This window comes from Lactuca saligna, chromosome 3, assembly GCF_052625555.1.
Source record: "Lactuca saligna cultivar CGN05327 chromosome 3, ASM5262555v1, whole genome shotgun sequence".
NCBI classification, from domain to species: Eukaryota; Viridiplantae; Streptophyta; class Magnoliopsida; order Asterales; family Asteraceae; genus Lactuca; species Lactuca saligna.
Window position 1 is genome coordinate 76,685,727 of NC_136419.1, and position 24,993 is coordinate 76,710,719.

General features: G+C 37.8%; 1 protein-coding gene and 1 long non-coding RNA gene across 2 annotated transcripts; one reads left to right on the top strand and one right to left on the bottom strand.

Moving 5' to 3' along the window:
* The first annotated feature begins 9,724 nt into the window (after positions 1 to 9,724).
* Positions 9,725 to 11,773, top strand: LOC145036914 (AP-3 complex subunit sigma-like). The gene is made up of 7 exons (XM_078985440.1): positions 9,725 to 10,033; positions 10,245 to 10,287; positions 10,583 to 10,644; positions 11,175 to 11,271; positions 11,371 to 11,441; positions 11,528 to 11,619; positions 11,699 to 11,773. The coding sequence occupies exons 1-7, from the start codon at positions 9,965 to 9,967 to the stop codon at positions 11,760 to 11,762; spliced, it is 498 nt and encodes a 165-aa protein (XP_078841566.1). The 5' UTR covers positions 9,725 to 9,964; the 3' UTR covers positions 11,763 to 11,773.
* LOC145036915 (uncharacterized) lies at positions 11,763 to 12,907 on the bottom strand. Its single transcript, XR_013678583.1, has 3 exons — positions 12,512 to 12,907; positions 12,101 to 12,259; positions 11,763 to 12,006 (listed from the first exon to the last, which is right to left on the bottom strand). It is a non-coding gene; the product is annotated as an uncharacterized LOC145036915 (long non-coding RNA).
* Between the last annotated feature and the right edge of the window lie 12,086 nt (positions 12,908 to 24,993).

The window sequence follows — 24,993 nt, forward strand, 5'->3', positions numbered from 1 at the left end:
AGACTAGTGGTTTTTTTTTTTTTTTTTTTTGGTTTTATAGTTGTATGTTGCATGTTTAATTTTGTAATGTAGACTGCGTGAAAATAGTTTAGGTTTTTGTTGACGTTTAGTTTTTAAGTTATTTTTTTTTTGTCTCCATGTTACCATTTAACTTGTTTAGACGCTTCACTTAAGTACTTTTGAGGGAGGATGTAATGCGAACAAGTTTAATGGTAATAAGTGGACAATTTAAATAATTAAAGGTGAACAAAACCTAAATTATGTTACCCTTACAATTAATTATCCCACATTTATAATTGTAAACCAAATGACCCAATGTTTGGTTTGATTCCAAAATTATATATTTTGTTTCAGAAAATCGGAACTTTTATTTATTTATTTATTTTATTTATTTTTATATAGTTTTACTTTTAGGTGTGCTAGACATGGATTTTTTATTTTTATTTTTTTTAAATAGCTTTTAGCTTTTAATATTTAAGAAAAAACTTGAAAAAATAAAAAAAGATTTATTCAACAGTAGAAGTTTTTAGCTTTTATTTTAAACAAAAACTCATAATCTAAAAACTACTACAACTAACTTTCATCGGTTTTTAGCTTTTCAAAGCGTTTAACTTTTGATTTTTATGTAATTTTAAACATGTAAAAGCTAACTATTTTTAACGAATATTTCTATACAAATAAAAATTATATATTTCAATTATCAACTAGTTCTTCAAACACATATTAACTCATCATGTGTAAGGATGACGTGACAAACTATTATTTTCATCTATTTTATTTGTTTCCATTTGATGGATATATCTCTAAACATAACACAGAGAAAAACATACATTTAACAAAAAACAATAAAAAATAAGAAATGTTAAGTACAAATACCTAATAATATGTGCTACTCATCCATTCTTCCAAACTTACCGTTTAATATAATCTATATTTATAACAAATATTGTATGTTTGCTTTTAGCGTTTCAAATGATTTTAATATAATCTATATTTATAACAAATATTGTATGTTTGCTTTTAGCAAAAGTTACTTTCAAATGACATTGCAAGTCACTTTTAATTTAACAAATAAGAAATATCAATGGTTTATATATAGAAAGAAATTGGAACCAAAATTTCATTTTTATCACTTCTATTTTTGTTAGTGTTTCATACTTTATATTTCCTATTTAACAAATTAATTTTTTTATTAATATTTAAAAATATTTAATAATAATCATTATTACTCTTTTTGTAAATGTATTTATAAGATCATTTTAATTATATAACTTTTATGATTAAATAATATGTTTTTATTTGTTAGTTTTCAAAATTAATAAAGTTTCAAGGGGTTTAGATATAAATTAAAAAATCTAAGGTCTTTTCTAAAACTACAACTTAAACTAAAGACATAAAATTGTAGTATTATATTTTGTCAATAGATTGATTGATACACACATTGACACGATAATTGAACCTTATTAGTATGTGTGTCAATTGAACCTTATTAGTGATCCTTGAACCGTACAATGATACTAAAATTAAAAAATTATTCACATATTTTTAAAAGTTTTAAGATTATTAACACTCATATATATATATATATATATATATATATATATATATATATATATATATATATATATATATATATATATATATATGTATTTCAAATAACTAAAGAATAAAAACATAAAGGTTTGTTTTGTAAGGTATGTCTAAGTCTAAAAGGAAAGAAAAGGAAAAAGATAAAAAAAGAATAAAATTAGGAAAGTGACAAGCCTGATATGGTTGATTTTGCATTAACGAAACTAATATAATGATTGTTTATTGATTTCATTGTAATACACGAATTAGTTCGTATGTATAGGAGGACCTGTCAAAAGGCTTTTAGTCCAACGGTATCGGATTTTATCCTTCCTCCTAAAGGTTGATGATTCGAGTCTTATTGGAGATATATGTGGAATTAGAAGTAATTTAGGAGTAAAATTAGATTTGGTGTTCTAAAGAAAGTATAGGATGACCCATTTTAAATACAAAAACTATGTAGTGTAATTTTCACATAAATTAGTCATTTTATTCCCTTTTTAATATAATAATATTTTTATATAATATTTTTTTTAATAATTTAATGTCATTAAATTAATCCCTTACACCTCGCTCCCGAGATGAAGTAAAGAAAAGAAGAGAAAGAAAAGAAAATAAGAAGAGAAAAGAAACGGAAAACAAATTTGTCTTTTGCGCTCCCGAGTTAGAGAGAAATAGAAAAAAAGTTAAACATTTTATTCTTTCTTTTCAAATCTTCCCAAATCCGAAGATATAATTAATACCTTTTATTTATTAACTTTTAATATATACTATTATCAATGTATTAATTGGATAATAAAAATATTAAGATTTTTTTTGTTATTTTAGACCTATTATTTTAGACTTCTAATTATCGTATTATTCTGTTGGTTTTTTGGATTTTCAGTTTAAAATCGATTTTTTACATCCTAAAACTAACCATAACTAAACCAAATAATGTTCGGTTAATTGGTTATGGTTAATTCAGTTACGGTTTATTCAGTTCGGTTACCGGTTAAATCAAATAAAACTTAACATGTACAATTAAATATTAAACTAAAATAAATAAAAACTTACTAATCTTTTAACAAATGAAAAAAAAATACACTAATACATATTATAAATTTAAAAATCAATATATTACAACTTTATTAAAACTTTGTTACAATGTTATTTGTCTAAAACATGTTCACGAGTACGATTGGTGGCCAATAACTTCTCATATACATTTAGTCGATCTTTATAGGGAGTAGCCCATCATGTTGCACACGTATACCTAAAATAATGTCACTGTGGCGAAATATTAGGCATCAAGCATCCTCAATCCAATGTAACTTTGACGTAACGATTGTTATTAACATATCCAATTGCTATTGCAACACGTTCATACCACACCTGTGGAATAGACCGAAGTGGTAGGTATGTTTGGCTTTCTGTGATAGTTAAAACATGTAGTATTTACATTGTATCTTGAAGCAATGAGGATACACATATACGTCATTATCATCTAGTATTCTTTTAAGTGCAGGACCGTTGAAAAAAATTTAAGCGTTGTAATTATTAGACCATAATTCGGTTCCAAACATGCCAACATATTCTGTCTTGTATTTCTTCAACTCTTTAATTAATTCATATCGAAAATTGATTAATATATCGGGATTTTCCATTGGTGGCGAACACGAACGCATGCATTGTTTGTTAGGGTTTAAAGGTGGATCAGCACGACTTTTTCCAAAAAACTTATTCTTTGAAGAAGGATGACCATGAGTATCACATTTAAATAAAACATTAAAATCACGTTTATAATTTTTTTATGTTGATAACATAATCAAAAGAAACCCCTGTTTGTTGCACCAAATCTAAAGTCTTGAACACTTGAAAATGATATAATAATCAACAACTAGCAATATTCGAGATGACAAACTTACTGCAAATATATATTAATGAACTTAAATTTTTACCATGTTGGTTTGAAAACTTGAGTCATTGATGAAGTAACTACTTTTTTTTTCTCGTTTTCATTTCCGTCGCCTTCATATACGTTTGTATCAACATTATTCGTCTACACAAAACTGATGCAGGTGGGTCTGGATATTTGAATGGTGGTGGGTCAAATCAGGATCCGGATAATAGTGGCTGAAAGGGGCCTTAGCCTAATCCAAGCTGGAATCTCTCAAAGTTTATCTTTTTTTTAGTTTATCTCTTTGTTCAAGTTAATCCCTATTAGTTAGTGTTTATTGTTTGTTCGGTTGCTTTTTCTGAGGAATAGGATCTAGTATTAATAATGCAGAATCACTGCACTTGTAGGGAGTTTTTTGGTTTTAGAATATTATGAAATAACGAGATTCCAGTTCCATTTTCTTTATTCCTTTTTCCGTGCCTGATTGATAAGCAGAATTACATCAGTTTGGTATCAGAGCCCAAGAAAGATTCGAATATGGAAGATCGGGGTGAACGAGGGCAGAGGAATCCACGTCGATTCGCCGGCAGAGGCAACGAGGACCGCCATCGTGACCCACGAGATGTGGAAGAAATAGCCAGGTTGCGACAACGGGTCCGGGACCTAGAGGTGCAACAAGAAGAACGATCAGAGGAAGGGACGAACACTGACCCTCACATCTGGGATGATGGGGACCCAGCGTACAACCCTTTTGCAACAGAGGGAAACCCATTCGAACGGAGAGAATAGAGATCCGATCCGTTACGACATTTGGGAATCAAAATCGACGTACCTGAGTTCGATGGCATGTCCGATCCTGACGCATTCCTTGACTGGCTCCAAACAATAGAGCGTGTATTCGAGCTGCGGGACATCTCAGAGAACTATAAGGTAAAATTCGTGGCCCTGAAGCTTCGTAAATATGCGTCGATGTGGTGGGAGACTGTAAAGACCAAACGACGTCGGGAAGGCAAGTCGAAGGTCATGACGTGGCTGAAAATGAAAAAAACTTTTGCGGGAAAAGTTCTTGCCGCCCAATTTTCGCAAGGAAGCATTTTTGGATTACCACAACATCATGCAGAAATCATCAACAGTGGAAGAAATCATAAGCGAATTTGATAGGTTACGAATTCGGTGTGGTGTAGAAGAGGAAGAAGAACAAATCATCGCTAGATTTTTTGGAGCGTTGAGACCCGAAATCGCCGACGTCGTACAGTTGCAACCTTACTACACTTTCAACGAAGTGTGTCAATTAGCTCTCAAAGTTGAGAGGCAACTAAAGTCCGAAGCCAAAACGACGGTGGTTAGACCCACTTTTCAGAGAACTGAGGCCACAAGACCTCCCACGGGAGGAACCCAAGCTACCCGAGCCCATTCTACACGAACCGACAACAGCTCTCGCACTACAACAACTCTCGCACTACAACTGCCGCCCCGACCCGAAATCCTCCACGATGTTTCAAATGCTCTGGATTAGGGCACTTTGCTCGCGATTGTCCCAATACCCATCTCGTCACTCTCGCCGAGGATCCACCCCCAGCTCCAGTCTACGATTCCGATGGCGGCGAACAGGAAGATAGCGACGCTGAAATTATTTACCCTGACAAGGGTGAGTCCCTCCTTACACAGCGTGCTTTGAGCGCAACCCCTGATTCATCCCCATCACCTCCCGTCAACGACAATAGGTGGCTCCGGAATAATATCTTTTGTACCAGGTGCACCGTGAAGGGTAAGGTCTGCACAGTCATTATTGATGGAGGAAGCTATGAAAATATGGTTGCCCAACTAATGGTGGATAAATTAGGGCTCAAAGTGGTGGATCATCCCGATCCCTATCAGCTGACGTGGCTGAAAAGAGGGAATGTTGTGAAGGTGAAGCACAAATGTCTGGTGCAGTTCAGTATTGGGACGAGATATGCGGATGAAGTATGGTGTGAGGTTATTTCCATGGATGCTTGCTATGTGTTGCTGGGTCGCCCATGGCAATTTGATCGGAGAGTGATACATGATGGGTACCTAAACACACATACTTTCAAGAAGGAAGGTATTAAGATACAATTAGTTCCCCTTGATATGCGCGGGTCGGAAACAGAGGCTTTGATTCTCACTAGATCAGCCTTTATGGATTTTACATGGTACACTAAACCCGATATCATATTTGCTCTGCTGATGGTTGAACCCAACACGTCCCCAGCAACAAAACCACCGGAAGTCTTACCCCTTCTCACTGAATTTCAAGATGTGTTACCTGCAGATATTCCGGGGGGTCTTCCGTTGGCATGCGAAATCCAACATTGTATTGATTTTGTACCTGGTGCAAGTATCCCCAACAAACCTGCATACCAAATGAACCCCACCGAGTACAAAGAACTTCAAAGGCAAGTTACTGAATTGCTGGACAAGGGCCTAATTAGGGAAAGTATGAGCCCGTGCGCTGTACCCGTCCTCCTTGTTCCTAAAGCAAATGGGACGTATTGAATGTGTATCAATAGTCGTGCAGTGAACAAGATTACTATCAAATACCGGTTCCCAATCCCTCGTCTTGATGACCTTCTCGATCAATTACATGGCGCGACCATTTTTACTAAGATCGACTTGCGTAGTGGCTACCACCAAATTAGAATGAGGCCCGGAGACGAGTGGAAAACAGCATTTAAAACACGGGATGGTCTCTACGAATGGATGGTCATGCCTTTTGGTCTGTCAAATGCGCCAAGTACGTTTATGAGGCTTATGAACCATATCTTTAAACCCCTCATTAGGTGTTGTGTGGTTATCTATTTTGACGATATCCTGGTATATAGTCAAAGCGTACAGCAACATCTGGACCACCTCAAATAAGTATTCAGTATTTTGAGGGAACAAAAATTATATGCCAATGAGGAGAAGTGTTGTTTTTTGGCGCATGAAGTCTTATTCTTGGGATATCTCATCTCAGGAGGGGGTATAAGGATGGATGACTCGAAAATAGCTGTTGTGGTGTCTTGGCCCATACCCGCCACGGTCCATGAAATCAGGAACTTCCTTGGGTTGGCATCATTTTATCGTCGGTTTATCCGTAATTTTAGCACTATTGCAGCCCCCATAACTGAGTGCCTAAAAGGAAAAATCTTCTAGTGGACTCCCGCAGCCACAATCGCCTTTCAGGAGCTGAAGCAAAGTATCACCAACACTCCCGTTCTAGCTTTACCTGACTTCCAGAAAATGTTCCAAGTCGAGTGTGATGCTTCTATGTTTGGGATTGGGGGCGTATTGAGTCAAGAAGGGCGACCTATAGCATTCTTTAGTGAGAAACTGTGTGATGCAAAAGTGAAATACAGTACCTATGATAAAGAATTTTATGCTATTATTAGAAGCTTAGAGTTTTGGAGACACTACCTTTTGCATACAGAATTCATCCTGTTCTCTGATCATCAAGCATTACGTTTCATTCAGGGACAACATAAGCTTAATCCACGCCATGCTAAGTGGGTCGAATTACTCCAAGACTTCTCTTTTGTCATTAAACACAAATCAGGGGTCACCAATACTGTGGCTGATGCTCTTAGTAGACGACGAGGGTTGCTCACCTCACTTAAAGTTCATGTTGATGCATTTGAGTGTTTCTCAACTCTTTATGCTGATGAACCAGACTTTGCGAGCATTTGGGAAAGTTGTCGGACTGGTCTGACCCATGGATACTCGCTGTATGATGGCTTCTTGTTTAGGGGCATTCGACTATGTGTGCCTTAGTGTTCGTTACGGGATGCTATTGTTTTGGAAGGCCATCAAGGAGCTCTGGCGGGACATTTTGGTAGGGACAAAACGCTACAATGGATCAAGGAAAGGTTTTATTGGCCCAAGATGGGGACCTCAGTTACAAGGATAGTCGATCGCTGCCGGGTGTGTCATGTTGCGAAGACACATCGTTCCAATGCCGGCGTGTATACACCGTTACCGGTGTCGGATGGCCCGTGGGAAGATGTTAGTATCGACTTTGTGGTAGGTCTTCCCCGCACTCAGAGGTAGAAGGATTCAGTTATGGTAGTCGTGGATCGATTTTCGAAGATGAGTCACTTTGTGACTTGTGCGAAAACTTATGATGCTAGTCAAATTGCACGATTGTATTTTGCAGAAATAGTGCGACTTCACAGCGTACCAAAAACGCTGACTTCCGATCGAGATGTGAAATTTGTGGGTCATTTCTGGAGGACATTGTGGAAACGCTTTGGTTCTCGGCTCAATTTCAGTAGTGCCCACCATCCCCAAAGTGATGGACAGACGGAAGTCACGAACCGAAGTTTGGGAAATCTCTTACGGAGTCTCGTGGGGTCTAACCCAAAACAGTAGGATTTGGTTCTTCCCCAGGCAGAATTTGCTTATAACCGATCCACCCATAGGTCTACCGGTATGAGTCCATTTCTTGTTGTCTATGGCCGGAACCCCTTTACCCCACTGGACTTGGCGCCATCTCCAGCTACTGAATATTTTAGTGCTGAGGGAGCTGATCGAGCAGCCAAAATCAAAGAGATCCATAAACAGGTGAAGGAGAAAATCACAAACAATAATATCGTGTACCATAGGCGGGCAAATTTAAAAAGAAAGCAGGTGGTTTTCCAAGAGGGAGATTTGGTGTGGGTGCATCTCAGTAAAGAGCGCTTTCCGGGTGGTCGTGGGGGAAAATTAAAACCTTGAGCTGATGGTCCATTCCGGGTTTTAAAGAGGATCAATGACAATGCTTATAAAATTGATCTTCTAGGGCACTATAATGTTTCGGCCACTTTCAACGTGTCTGATTTGTCCCCGTTTTTACCAGAGGTCGATGATCCGTTGGACTCGAGGACGATTCCTTTCGAAGAGGGGGAGGATGATGCAGGTGGGTCTGGATATTTGAATGGTGGTGGGTTAAATCAGGATCCGGATAATAGTGGCTGAAAGGGGCCTTAGCCTAATCCAAGCTGGAATCTCTCAAAGTTTATCTTTTTTTTTTTTTTTTAGTTTATCTCTTTGTTCAAGTTAATCCTATCAGTTAGTGTTTATTGTTTGTTCAGTTGCTTTTTCTGAGGAATAAGATCTAGTATTAATAATGCAGAATCACTGCACTTGTAGGGAGTTTTTTGGTTTTAGAATATTTTGAAATAACGAGATTCCAGTTTCATTTTCTTTATTCATTTTTCTGTGCCTGATTGATAAGCAGAATTACATCAAAAACACACGTTAGTAATTACAACTTGCAAAAACACTTTTAAAAACAAAAACGCTTACATAAAAATACCTCATAATTCGTTTGATCGTTGAATTGAAAATACTCTTCACAACCTTCATATGTGTTTGTATGAATATTATTCGTCTATACGAAACACACACTATAAGTTACAACTGATAAAAAAAGAAAATAAAAAATAAAACACTTATATAAAAATACCCGATAGTTCATTTGATCGTTGAAGTAAAAATACTTTTCACAACCTTCATATATGTTTATATGAACATTATGGATCTACACGAAACACACGGTACATGTTACAACTTACAAAAAAAATAAAATAAATAAATTACAGTTGTATAAAAATACCTTATAATTCGGTTGATCGTTGAATTGAAAATACTCTTTCCAACACGTCATTACGTAAATGATAAAAAAAAACCTTGCGCTTATAACTTTTTTTTTTTTTATGAAAACTTTCTACTTATAGTAAATATTTATAATATGTGAAAATAAAGTAAAAAACATAGTATAGAAAAATAAAAACGTGGATTATATATATCTTTTTAGTATGTCCGTCGCCTCCTTTTTATAGATTCAAAACATTTGTTAATAAGATCATTTAGAAGATAGAAAAATATCTTCAGTTCCTCCATTTTTCCACTTGCTTGTTGCCGAATATCAGTTTATCATTGTTTCTTTTTTATTTCTTATTTGCTTGTCCATGACTTGAAAGAGCAAATGTCAATCACTCCTAATGTCATTTCCTGTTTTTTCTTTTGTTGTTGCTATATAAATGAAAAAAAGACAACCACCATCTTGTATTGTAGGGGTATGGACAAAAAAAATACTGACTACTAAAAACAACTTGAAATATAAAATGCTTTTTTTTTTCTTTATGTTGGACTAAAAGTAATTTTTTAAAACCGAGAAGGATCTAAATGAAAACTCTGTTTAAATAAAAGGACTAAAAGTATAAATTTAAATAAAATGTAATTTGATTGATAAGATACCTATTTTTATCTACACATCATGGACATGGTCCAGTTTTGTGTTTGAAAAACCGATTAACAGGCCGGGTATAAAGTTAGTTACGTAACAATTTTAGCCCAGGCCCTTTCTCTAAGATCATCACGGAGGCCGGAGTCACGATCGGATCGGAGCATCATATTTTACGATGGATTTTGGATGTATTCGCGTGCTTTATCGTTATCGGATCTTCTTCTTCTTCTTCTTCTTCTCCTTCTCGTTACTTCAACTGAAAACTGAGATTTAGGGTTTGTTTGTGCGACATGATTAGGGCTATGATGGTGATCAACAACCAAGGCAAACCTCGCCTCGCCAAATTCTACAATTATACGGTATAATTTTCCTTCTGATTAGTTACTTTCCACCAAATCTAACGGATTTTAGTGCATTCTAACCTTAATTTCATATGATATTTGAAGTTGAAAGTTGCATATGTTACTCTTTTTTCTGTAAAACGTAGGGGCAAACACAAACTGTTAGTTGATTTTCATTCGATTTGAAATTGTGAATTGTGTTATGTTGTGTAATTTATTGCAAGGTTAGCCTGTGGAACAGCAGCAACAACTAATTCGAAGCATCTACTCAGGTTCATGTTCTCTCCGATTATTTATGTTGATTTTAGAATGCATAATTTGATGATGATGATGTTAGAAAGATCTTATTGTTTATCAACATATCATGCATTCTTAGGCTTATTACAATCGTAATTGAACCTAATATGGTTCATATTTCACTTTCATCAACAATTCAACACCAAAATGGAGATAAGAATCATTATCAAGATCTAGCATCATATACTCCATGATTTTGAACATTTCAGATTCTCTCTTGATTACAATTTGAAGAACAAAACTTATTTTTCTTTGTTTTGTTTCTTCCAGTCTTATGCTTGCAGCCTGAAAATGTAAGCAATTTCATTGAAGGAGGCGCGCTATTGGGTCCGGTAATTCTTTTATTAAAATCAAATATTATTGGTTTCTCTTAATTGTGTTTTTTATACATTGTCTTCATATATGATAAATGGTTACAATCACATAAACTAATCTCTTAAACCCTTTGCAGGATTCATATATAATAAATTGTTACAATCACATAAACTAACTTTTTAAATCCTTTGCAGGATTCATATATAATAAATTGTTACAATCACATAAACTAACTTTTTAAATCCTTTGCAGGATTCATATATACTAAATTGTTACAATCACATAAACTAACTTTTTAAATCCTTTGCAGGATTCATATATAATAAATTGTTACAATCACATAAACTAACTTAAACCCTTTGCAGGATTCATATATAATAAATTGTTACAATCACATAAACTAATCTCTTAAACCCTTTGCAAGATTCATATATAATAAATTGTTACAATCACATATTCGCATAAACTAACTTCTTAAACCCTTTTCAAGATTCATATATAATAAATTGTTACAATCACATAAACTAACCTCTTAAACCCTTTGCAGGATTCAAGACTTGTTTACAAGTTGTTTGCAACATTGTACTTTGTGTTTGTATTTGATAGCTCTGAAAATGAACTGGCTATGTTTGATCTTATACAAGGTACACACCAAAATCTAATTTCTTTTTTTTTTTTTTTTTTTTTTAAATCTTTCATGAAATTATATTTTTCATGATTTAAGTTTTTATCAACTCTTTCAGTATATGTGGAAACATTGGAGAAGTGCTTCAGCAATGTATGCGAACTTGATATTGTTCTCAATTATGGCAAGGTACTTCACAACATGTCAATTATTCTCCTTTTATAATTAAATTTTCAATTTAATTTATAATTATTTTTTTTCTTTGTTTCTTGTAGATGCATACTATCTTAGATGAAATGATTCTTGGAGGTCAAGTTGTGGAAACTAATTCTCAAAACATAATCAAAGCTGTTGAAGAAATTTCAAAGTAATCTCTTGTATCACGTTATGTACTATTGATACTGCACAAGTTACAACTCTTAATGCATAAGTTACAACTTGTACAGGTTGGAAAAAGTCACAGCTACTACCAAACTCATCTCCAAGTCCACATCTCTATTTTGGGGATAATTTTGTAACAATCTATTTTTAAGTGATTGCAAAGATTTTACAAAAAAAGAAAAAAAGAAAAAGAAACTTTGCTAAATTCTTTGAATTCTTTACATATTTAAAGCATATATTGGAAATAGAAGTGCGTTACAAAAATAACATAATTTCACCAAAAAAAAAAAAAGAAAAAAAAAACTAAAGAGCAAATTTATTCTTTTCCATGTTTTGGTGCAGTTGATTTTGCTTTTTGAAATTTGTCAACCATCTGTTAAATTACAAAGAGAAAGAAAACAATGGTTAGTTTATTTTTTTATATGAGAAAATAAATATAATATTAAGTGGTTGAAAATTGTTGTGACCTTGTGCAAAGTTGCCTTGAAGCAAAGCCTTGTGGTCCTTAAAAGATGCACCAACAAATGACTTGATGTATTTTTTTGAATTTCCCACATCTTTATAACAGGATTTTGTATCACCAGGGGTATTTTCGGTATTTTTAGTTTGTAGAACCATGGTCACACCTAAACATTAACCCATAAAACTAAGATATTTGAAAAATTATAATACTTTAAATTCAGGAAAACAAATCAAAATATGTATTTAATGTGAAGTCACAAACACCAAATTACATACCTTTGTTGTTATATATATATATATATATATATATATATATATATATATATATATATATATATATATATATATATATAATGGGTTGTAAATAAATATGCAAATACTATAAAAGAATGAAAGCGAGTTGTAATAATGTTTACCTTGAGAGGGAAATTAAGCAGAATATGAGTAGATGATAATTTGATCAATCGCCGTTCTTTTTTTTGTTAAAATAGAAGCATGACTTTTTCTCCAAGAAAACCTGGAAAGAAAGTTACGGTAGTAAAGGGGATCGCTCACATTTTTTGTTTCTATCGTTGCAAATTTGCAATAGTGTGTTTTATATCTAAATTTGTTCTAATTAAAGAAGTATATTTTGACAAACTTTTGGTTGTTAATTAGATTGTTTGATGGTCCTTTTGACATTATTGATAACATTTTTAGTTGCGGATACCATATAGGCGAATAACCTCGACCTCCCACACCCAATGACCCTTTTGATCTGATAGACCAATCAATGTCAAGATAAGTTTGACCATTGTTTGAGCCCAACACTACTCTCGGACTTTGATGCAAGAAAAAAAAATCAAAATATTGACGGAAATTGATCTTTATCCAAGTCGAATGAAAAAATCAGATATTTGAAAGTCATATAGCACTTTAGGGAATTGAAAAACATGAAAGTGAAGGAGATTTTAGGTTATTTAAGACCCATGAAGAGAGACTTTGAGGGTATAAAGAACGAGAAGAAGGACCTTCTCTATTGCCAGTAGCAGAGCCAAAATTTTTGATATGGGGTACAAACATTGTCAATATATTATATGTAGTTATTCAATATCGAACATTAAAAACATGTTAAAAATTCTTTAGCTAGGGGTACAATAACATGAAACATGTTTACTAATAATATTTTGTATATATATATAAAACAGTTTTTTGGGGGTACCCCCAATGCCCCATCTAATCCCACCACTGTCTATTGCTCATACATATCAAGTAGGAATTTTGATCTTAGCTAAAATTTGATAGAGACTTGTCAAACACATCAAAGGTAAGGGGAGGATATGGTAGTCTGGTAGCTAAGGACGAACTTATACTCGATAAGGTGTCACTAGAAGAGAAGAGTCGTGTTAGGCTTCTTGCATGGTGAAGGTTTCTAGGTATTGTATCTCGATAATGGTACTAGCAACCACATGAACGAAGAAAAAAAAATCAAACTTTCATGATCTCAAATAGATAAATGTAAAAATAAAGGGCTTTACTTTGTGAAAAATTTGGTCATTATGTGTTAAGAATGTCCAAACAAGAATTGACATGAGGAAGTGAACATCACTAGAACCAATAACAACTAAGAGCATGTTTTGATGATGACAATTCAAAACAATATATACTCGATAAGGTGTCACTAGAAGAGAAGAGTTGTGTTAGGTTTCTTGCATTGGATGAAGGTTTCTAGGTATTGTATCTAAACAATGGTTTTAGCAACCACGACTGAAGAAAAAAAAATCAAACTTTCATGATCTAGACAAGAAAGTGACAGGACACACGCGGTTTGGACATGGTTAAGAGATCGACACTAAAGGCAAATGTCGATCTTGTTTTATTGCAAAACCGAAGATCAAAAGCTACTTAATGAGGTATAATCCATTCTTAGACTTAAAAATAATATCATATGTCTTGGTAAACTAATGAAAAATGGGACTCAAGTTGATTTATCTATATTAACATTTTACATGTATTTGACAACAATAACACTTTACTTTTAAAAGTAAAGAGGTTTCCTAACCGAATTTACAAAACACGTTTTTTAAACAGGGCGATTGATGAATCTTGCCCTTCGGGCGGTAGGATGTAACGCTCAACAAGGTGAATTCGTCTAATGTTGGAGCCTGAATGAACTTGAAAAGAGGAAGCAACATCAGACGTTCACCGGGTGATGAGCCCGGGAGAACGCTTTGATGCTTAAGTTAGTTACGAGATTTGGGACGTTATGATCGAATAATAAATCTATTGTGATTGTTGAGAGCGTACCCGTTAGTGAGGAAAACCGACCCGCTTTTATACTACTAGTGCATTGGGGAAGCGGGGACGAGGACAGATCAAATATGTCCCCATCTCATCATCATTAATGTGCTCGATGCCGAAGGTATAAAAGCGATACTTATGAACTGTCAGTAGTCTTGTCATTCTCATTATCTAAGTGCGTAGGACCATTTGTCCATGACAGGCTCTTCATATGTTGTTCCCGATGACCACTTGACTTGAAACCTATGAATGCTAGTTCACAACATTTCTCAAAAGTAAAGTGGTTCGGCTTTGTCCTGTGTGATTCGGTATCCCAAATGCGTTTGTTCGGATTGGTCTTCAGTGGATCAGAGTTTATTTTGCAGAGCCACTTCGATTTGGAGGTAACATACCTCATTAGCAATCAATGTGTGTTTTATCAACCAAAGCGGATCATGATTGGTTGTGGCATGCGAGACTTCAACATGCCAATTTTTATGCCTTGAAAGATTTAGGGGAGAAGAAAATGGCTCGAAGTTTTTTAAAAGGTTCACATATAAAGAAATTAGATGATCAAATGGACAAACGCTTTATATTGGGTCGAATAACGTGAAAAAGGATGTCGAGTTTTTGACTCACAAAAAGGAAGCTATGGATAAGCTGATACATGTTTTTTTATGTACAATTTGTGAAGGTTTTCGTGCAAAAACAATGTATCGATTTCAAAGAAGTATCACAAAAAAGGAAGAAATCATGCTAATGCAAACAAGTTTTGCTAAAAGGATTTTAGGGGAGTTTGGTATATATGTAAAAGCTCGTCCTATAGATCCAAAGATGAAGACAAAGAACTTGTCATTTAGTCAAGGATGTCGTGGATTTTAAAAACACTAGTGGCATGGTTTTTTTATCTCGTGAAAATTTTTATCAGACGACAACTTCAAAAACAACGGACTGTGTGTGACAACCCGATATTTCAACTCTTTGTAATGGCCTAATAGGTCAAGTATTGTAAACATTTTCGAGTTAATAAAATTAACTTTGATAATAAAATGTCCAAAAAGTTTCTATTTAAATTCTTCTATGTTTAAATCTCATTAAACCATGATCGTACGTAAAAAGAACGCCCAAATCCGACTTCGTATATTGAAGTTATGATTTTTCCAAGTTCAGCTTAGCAACAGACAACTAAAAACTCGAAACGGAGATCGAGCGACATTTGGCCGGAATGACCTAAACGAGAATCGGAGGTCTCGACAATGGTATTTCAACGGTAAAAAGTCTGGCAAAAACTGACGTCAGATAAAGAAGTTATGAATTGTTAAAGAAATTCCTTAATCACGTCATTTTAATAAATAAATAATAAAAATAATTTCAGAATTTGCCAACGGAATCTAAACGAAAGTTGTAGATCGTAGTCTCACCATCGCGGGGATATAAAGAACGTCGAAAACGGAGTTCGTATGAAGGAGATATGAATTTTTGAAGTTTGATAAATAATTTATATATAATTTTTATTAAAAATTCGGTATTATCCGAAGAGGAGTCAGCCTAGGGCCGAGGTACGCGCCGCGTACTCGAGGGCACGGCCTCGGATCATCCACGTCGCCCTATGCGAAGCTACCCGACCCGCTGTCCCATCCGACCCGCCCCATCCGAAATACGTAAGCGATGACGTACGGGTACGCGCTGCGTACGCCCATATGCCCCGCGTTTGGAGGCGGTTCAGCACCCCTATAAAAGGGATGCGAGCCTTTCCGAAAAATTTGTTCATTTTCTCTCTTTCTCTCACGATCTTGCCTCGATTTCCGTGCCCGTTCAAACCCGAAGCTCTGGTCTTTTTGCTCAAGTCCCGAGGGTCGATTTTACTCCCGAGATTCCCGAGAATCCCAAGAAAAATCCGTTTCCCGAGACGAAACTCTGCCCAGTTTTCGATCTCGCTATCTTCAAACTTCCAAGTGAGTTCATACCCCTTATTTTACCTTTGAAATGCTTTTAAATGTTTTAAATACTTTATGGGGGGGGGGGGGGGAATACAAGTTAAACACTTATAGTTATTGCTTCGATCACATGTGATTGCATCAATCACATGTGATTAATAACTAGGAAACCAATGATTTTATCACTGTTCAAACTGTTTTACTTCAAAATGTTTTACAAACTCTTTTACTTATCAAATGCTTTATTGTAAACTTTGTTTTACTACCTATAAATTTGCATGCCCATATATGTATAGTTGTATAAATAATGTTTAAAGGGCTTAGGAAAGCCACCTGTCCTATTTCCTTTTCCTCGATTTGGATGTGGTCTGGTGGAATTTCGGGTGACCATCCGAGGGTCGTTTCAATATTAGTTATATATCATATATACATGTATAGACATAAAAGTACTTCCATATTCATACTTATCAGCACATCCTTAGTAAGTTACCATCGCGGTAACACGGGATCATACTACTACAATTTCTAGATCAACGAGTCAGTTCATTCAGGAGTCAATACTTATTACTAAGAGAACATATACAACGATACTAGAACAAGTAACATTTTATTGCATATACACGAATACGTTAACAATTGTGATCCACTGTATGGGAGCATGTCTTAATTGTCATGACCCGAGTTGTAGCCAGAGTCTCTTGGAGGGAGAGCGTGAGTTTGCGTATAGATCTATACTGGATTGACTATCCTACACCTCGCTGCTAGCTACAGTGGGACCGACAGGTCTGCGGGTGCCAAACGTCATACCTTATTTTTCGACTATACGTTGTCGATGTTACCAGTCGATAGTATGGTGCAATTTATCACATGATACCTTAATATAAACCCGGTTTAAGGTAGTTAGTACAGCAGTAGTTCCTATAAAACAAAACTACAGTACTACAATAATTTACCCATTACATTTTGGTGATAACCTCACTTAAACTTTAATGTACAAACTATATTTTGATAAATGATAGTTACACTTGGGAAATTACACACTTTTACCTCAAACGAGCATACAAAACAGTTAAGCCTTGGTAGAGGACTACTTTAACAGAAAATATAGGTTTTTCTGAGAGATTCAAACTTTTACAAACACTTACATACATTTACAACTCATACTTGCGACAGGTTCAAACGTTTTGATAACAAACCTCGACACTAAAATACTTATGAATTCACCAGCTTAATGCTGATAAACTCTTTCAAAATAACTTGTATTCTCAGGTCATCAGTAGACAGGTACCGATGCTAGCTTTTGAGAAGATGGAGCGCATTCAAGACTCATCATACTATTTTGATTTAAATTATATTTTTGGTGTCTAAAACTGTACGGAACACGCTTGTATTAAAATTTTATATTTAATGCAATGGATGATGTTGTTTGCTTATTTACATTTACTGTGTTGTGATACTTTACATGACGTCCTCCGCCCCAGAACGTTTCCGCCATTCTTGGTTTTGGGGTGTGACAGATTGGTATCAGAGCATTGTTTATAGTGAAGCAAGTATATCAACCCATAAAAGATATACTAAACTATAAACCCATTTGGGATTAAAACACTCTGACCAAGAGTCTATACTTTAAATCCTAAAATAGTTAATTAAGTATACTAGTCTGCATTCATACTAAAACCAGTGTCACAATGACAAGAACAAGAGTATTACGATTGTTAAATATCACAGGTAAGCTAGGGGATGTATGGTCAGTCCTGGGAATGGCATAGCCTGATCAACTATGCTGGTCCGAGGAGTGATTAGCATATGCCCTAGAATAGTTGTGATGTGTTAACAAGTCAAAAAAAAACTTACCAACAATGCCACAAAAAGATCAGTGGAACTTAAACTTAAAATACTATAGGTGTATTTTGTGCTATTAACTACATACATATCTTTATACCTCTCTTCTCGCGTAGATTTAAATGGCTGGATTCCATCACGACGACCCGTACTTTCCAAATGAAGGCAACATAGGAATGCTCGAAGCAGAGTCTGACAATGAACACCAAATTCCGTTGGATGATCATCAAGCTGAAGGCTTCTCAGATGGATCAGACTCTGAGCCTGAAGTCAACAACCTACCACTCGTAGGTTAACCCCCGAACAACAACCCTCGACCATCTTTTCCAGGTCCTACTCCCTTATGGGCAAACAACTTGAATCGTTGGAGTGATGAACAGGGTCAACCCTTACCATACTTTGGGGACCGAAGCTTTTACAACGTCAGCAATGGTGGCTCTGCTGACCGAGCCCTGCCTGTCATTATCCGCAGAATAGCTCGTAATGTCGAGCAAGGTAGAGCAGCCATCGACCGGGTCATGGAGATTGATGCCAACTCAGGTGTCAACACAGTCCGCATCCGCCGTCTTGAAGAAGACATGCAACGGACCTGGAGAACCAATGAAACCCTACAGCAACATCTGGTTGCCTCTCAAGCTGAAGTCATGGAACTCCGAGCTCGTCAAAGTGCTCATGAGCAACACCTTCAAGAGGTGGTCCGTCAAATGAGAGACCTTAGGGTTCTCCCGAGGAATATTCATCGCCGTTAGATGATGTCTAGTACATCATTATCTTTAGGGTTAAGGATTAGCCTTTAACATCTGTGCTCTCAGTAGCACTTGTCTGTAAAATATTCCTAACTTTCAGTACTCTAATTAGGAATCTAAGAACTGTCAAACTTTTCTATATGGTATGATGTAAGACCTACTGTTAGGTCGATTTTTCCTTGAACTTATTACATCAGTAATACCAGTATTATTGAAATCTATCTAAATTGTGGGAAAAATCTATACACTTGTGTTTACCTACTAATATTTCTTGTTGTGATTTCAAACACTCATTCAACTGTTGGGCTATGGTTAGTTAGTCCATGTATCACTCTCACGTTGCTTACAAAATGATTCTTACCATTTTTCTTACCTTTATAAACTTATAGCTGAAAGATGCCTCCTCGCAAATCTCCTAGGAATAATCCTGCACCACCACCTCCTCCGCCTCCGGTCATCGATACTGCAGCCCTAAATGCTGCCGTAGCTGCAGCAGTGGCAACTGCCATGGATCAGTATCACTCTTCTGATGCCAGCAGAGGTGGAACCCCTGTGGAATCAATCCCGGTTGAAACCCCTGTGCGCTCGAGAGAGTGCTCTTACAAGGATTTCACCAACTGCAAGCCGAAGTCCTTTCATGGGACCGGCGGAGTCATTGCTCTCTCGCAATGGTTCGAGAAGACTGAAGCGGTCTTCGAAATTTGTTCATGCCCAGCTGCGAGCAAAGTGAAATATGCCGCATGCACCTTTGAAGGAAAGGCCCTGCTGTGGTGGAACGGCCACGTTAAATCTCTAACTCTCGTCGTAGCCAACGACATAGGATGGGAAACGATGAAAGACCTCATGATTGAGGAATACTGCCCGAGGGGCGAGATCCAGAAACTAGAGCAGGAGCTTTGGAGCCTGACCATGAAGGGCACCAACATTGTCGCTTACACCGCCAGATTCAGCGAACTGGTGGCCCTCTGCCCTAATATGGTTCCCACTGAAGGGAAAAAGATCGAAAGGTACATATGGGGGCTTGTGCCTCCGTATCAGGGGAATGTTCAAGCATCAAACCCCGCTACCTTCGACAGTGCCAAACGATTGGCACAACGACTCATTGACCATGGAGTCAAAACCCCTGCAACCACAACCACCCTAGCCATCCCGGAACTCTCCAAACCCGCTGATACTAAGCGGAAATTCTGGGATGAAAAGAAGAAGCAACAGGCTGCCAAAAAGCAGCAAATTGTGGCAATACATGCCGCAATAACCCCTGCTGCTGCTACTACCACTCTGGTGGGTGGGTATGCTGGAAGTTCGCCCAAGTGCAACAAATGCAACTACCACCACAATGGCCCCTGCCATGAAATGCAGTGCTCTAACTGCCACAGGAGAGGACACACAGTCCGTTTCTGTAAATCTCCGGCGAGACCGATCGCCCAAGTCCCCGGCTCTGGCGCGAGCCCGACCTGCTATGGATGTGGCGAAACAGGCCACTATAAGAGGGACTGCCCCAAGGCGAAAAATGTTGGCGGAGCAGGGAGGGTACTAGCGATAGGCCACGGAGAAGCAGTTGCTGACCCGACAGTGGTGACTGGTACGTTCCTCCTCGATGACTCCTATGCATGCATTCTATTCGATAGTGGAGCGGAGCGAAGCTTCGTAAACCATAAATTTACTCGCATGCTTAATCAACCACCGCACGCACTCAAAGAACTATTCACAGTAGAAATGGCTAATGGAAAAACTGAAAGTACGAGTAGCATATATTTAGGTTGTACCATAACTCTAGATAACCATTCATTCCCAATCGACCTCATGCCAGTCTCAATAAAAAGTTTCGACGTTATCATTGGCATGGATTGGTTAAGCCTTCATTGCGCCGACATCATGTGCTACGAGAAAGCAGTCCGTTTAAACCTTCCGTCTAACGAAACTCTTATAGTCTACGGCGACAAACCCGGTGCAAGTCTTCGCATCATATCAAGTATTCAAGCACAGAAGTATCTACGTAAGGAATACCATGCATTCCTTGCTCACGTCGTCGACACGAGCCTCAAAACGAAAGAACTAAAGAACATCCCTGTAGTGAGCGACTTCCCCGACATTTTCCCAGAAGAACTACCCGGGTTACCTCCGCAACGACAGGTCGAGTTCAGAATCGACTTAGTCCCAGGAGCTACCCCAGTAGCCAAGTCGCCCTACCGTTTAGCACCGGCTGAGATGCAGGAACTCTCTGGTCAACTTAACGAACTGCTCAGCAAGGGCTTCATAAGACCAAGCTTCTCACATTAGGGAGCACCGGTCTTGTTCGTTAAGAAGAAAGATGGATCATTCCGTATGTGTATCGACTACAGAGAACTCAACAAACTGACGGTCAAAAATCGTTACCCTCTGCCTCGCATAGACGATCTATTTGACCAACTCCAAGGGGCGAACTATTTTTCTAAGATTGATCTGAGATCCGGATATCACCAGTTACGAGTACTAGAGGAGGATGTTCCAAAGACAGCCTTCCGAACTCGTTACAGACACTACGAGTTCGTGGTGATGCCATTCGGATTGACCAATGCGCCAGCAGTCTTCATGGATCTGATGAATAGAGTATGTCAACCTTATTTGGATCAGTTCGTCATCGTTTTCATTGACGACATCCTGATCTACTCCCGAAGTAAGAAAGAGCATGGCGATCACCTGCGACAAGTTCTAGAGACATTACGAAAAGAGAAGCTTTATGCGAAGTTCAAGAAATGTGAATTTTGGATCCGGAGAGTCGAATTCTTAGGACACGTGGTAAGCGAAGAGGGAATCCACGTGGACCCATCCAAAATTAAAGCCATTGAGAACTGGTCAACACCTAAGATGCCGACAGAAATTCGTCAATTTCTAGGTCTTGCTGGCTACTACCGCATATTCATTCAGAGCTTCTCTCGAATAGCGAAACCTCTTACAACCCTAACCCAGAAAGGTGTGGTCTTTGACTGGGAAAAGAAACAAGAAAGAGCGTTCCAAACACTCAAACGAGCCTTGTGCACCGCACCAATACTATCCCTTCCCGAAGGAATAGAAGACTTCGTAGTCTATTGCGATGCATCGAACCAAGGGCTCGGGTGTGTTCTGATGCAGCGAGGTAAGGTCATCGCCTACGCCTCGAGACAGTTGAAGACACACGAGGTTAACTACACGACCCACGATCTTGAACTAGGAGCAGTGGTGTTTGCTCTGAAGATCTGGAGACATTACTTGTATGGAACGAAAAGCACTATCTTTACTGACCACAAGAGTTTACAACACATTTTCGATCAAAAGGAGCTCAACATGAGACAACGACGGTGGGTCGAGCTACTCAGTGATTACGAATGCGATATTCGGGTAAAGCCAATGTAGTAGCAGACGCCCTAAGTCGGAAGGAATATTCTGGTCGAAAAATCAAGTCATTGTCAATAACCATCCATTCACACTTGTCTAATCAAATTCAGATGGCCCAACTTGAAGCCATGAAACCTAAAAATGTGACGAGTGAATCCCTCAGAGGAATGGACAAGAATTTAGAAGCCAAGGGTGACGGAGCCTTATATTTCATGGATCGGATCTGGACACCGAAAAACGGTGGTTTCCGAGACTTGGTCATGACCGAGGCGCACAACACTCGGTATTCCGTCCACCCAGGTTCAGATAAGATGTATCTGGATCTTAAAAAGCTATACTGGTGGCCTAATATGAAAGCAGAGATTGCTACCTTCGTGTGTAAATGCCTTACTTGCGTAAAGGTTAAGGTCGAGTACCAGAAGCCCTCTGGTTTATTGCAATAACCAGAGATCCCAGAATGGAAGTGGGAGCGGATCACTATGGATTTCATAACCAAGTTGCCCAAGACAGCGGGTGGACTTGATACCATATGGGTCATCGTCGATAGATTGACCAAGTCTGCACACTTCCTACCTATCAAAGAAACCGACAAGATGGAGAAACTGACTAGGACATACATTAGGGAAATCGTACGGCTACATGGTGTGCCTATATCTATTATCTCCGATAGAGATAGTAGGTTCACCTCAAGATTCTGGCAATCACTACAACATTCCCTAGGAACAAGGCTGGACATGAGCACAACCTACCATCCGCAGACTGACGGACAGAGTGAGAGGACCATCCAAACTCTGGAAGATATGTTGCGAGCCTGCGTGATTGACTTTGGGAAGGCATGGGATACTCATTTACCCCTTGTCGAGTTTTCCTATAATAACAGTTATCACACGAGCATCAAGGCTGCTCCATTTGAAGCTCTCTACGGTCGAAAGTGCAGATCCCCTCTATGCTGGGCTGAAGTGGGTGATACCCAATTAGCCAGGGGCCAAGCTTCAGACAGTACTCTCACCGGTCCGGAGATCATTCGGGAAACGACAGAGAAAATCGTTCAAATCCGTGAACAATTGAAAGCCTCTAGAGACCGACAGAAGAGCTACATAGATAAACGAAGGAAACCTTTGGAATTTCAGGTGGGAGACCGAGTCCTTCTCAAAGTCTCACCCTGGAAGGGCTTGATACACTTCGGCAAGCGTGGGAAACTTAATCCGAGGTACATAGGGCCTTTCGAAATTCTTGCAAGAGTCGGCCCCTTAGCTTACAAACTCGATCTACCAGGCGCACTTCGTAACGTACATTCTACATTCCACGTATCTAACTTAAAAAAGTGTCTATCCGATGAGACTCTCGTAATCCCACTCGACGAGATCGAGATCAACGAGAGCCTCAATTTTGTAGAAGAACCAGTAGAAATCATGGACCGAGAGGTCAAGCAAACAAAACAAAGTCGCATACCCATCGTGAAGGTTCGCTGGAACGCTAAGCGGGGACCTGAATTCACATGGGAACGCGAAGATTAGATGCAACACAAGTACCCACATCTGTTTCCCTAATCCACGAGTATTCTCTTACTTTGAATTTCGGGACGAAATTCCCTCTAACGGGGGGATGACGTGACAACCCGATATTTCAACTCTTTGTAATGGCCTAATAGGTCAAGTATTGTAAACATTTTCGAGTTAATAAAATTAACTTTGATAATAAAATGTCCAAAAAGTTTCTATTTAAATTCTTCTATGTTTAAATCTCATTAAACCATGATCGTACGTAAAAAGAACGCCCAAATCCAACTTCGTATATTGAAGTTATGATTTTTCCAAGTTCAGCTTAGCAACAGACAGCTAAAAACTCGAAATGGAGATCGAGCGACATTTGGCCGGAATGACCTAAACAAGAATCGAAGGTCTCGACAATGGTATTTCAACGGTAAAAAGTCTGGCAAAAAACCGACGTCAGATAAAGAAGTTATGAATTGTTAAAGAAATTCCTTAATCACGTCATTTTAATAAATAAATAATAAAAATAATTTCGGAATTTGCCAACGGAATCTAAACGAAAGCTGTAGATCGTAGTCTCACCTTCGCGGGGATATAAAGAACGTCGAAAACGGAGTTCGTATGAAGGAGATATGAATTTTTGAAGTTTGATAAATAATTTATATATAATTTTTATTAAAAATTCGGTATTATCCGAAGAGGAGTCAGCCTAGGGCCGAGGTACGCGCCGCGTACCCTCGTACCCCCCGCGTACTCGAGGGTACGGCCTCGGATCGTCCACGTCGCCCTATGCGAAGCTACCCGACCCGCTGTCCCATCCGACCCGCCCCATCCGAAATACGTAAGCGATGATGTACAGGTACGCGCTGCGTACGCCCGTACGCCCCGCGTTCGGAGGCGGTTCAGCACCCCTATAAAAGGGATGCGAGCCTTTCCGAAAAATTTGTTCATTTTCTCTCTTTCTCTCACGATCTTGCCTCGATTTCCGTGCCCGTTCAAACCCGAAGCTCTGGTCTTTTTGCTCAAGTCCCGAGGGTCGATTTTACTCCCGAGATTCCCAAGAATCCCGAGAAAAATCCGTTTCCCGAGACGAAACTCTGCCCGTGTCACAACTAGAAATTTTATGTCTTGTAATCACTATACTCAAGTAAATGTTGAATTCAAAAACTCAAGAGCATGTATGATGCTTACTCAATGGAAAACTAAACCCCAATTCACTACATCAAGCAATTGGAAAACCCTAGAAGTTCTTGATTAGGTCCATTTT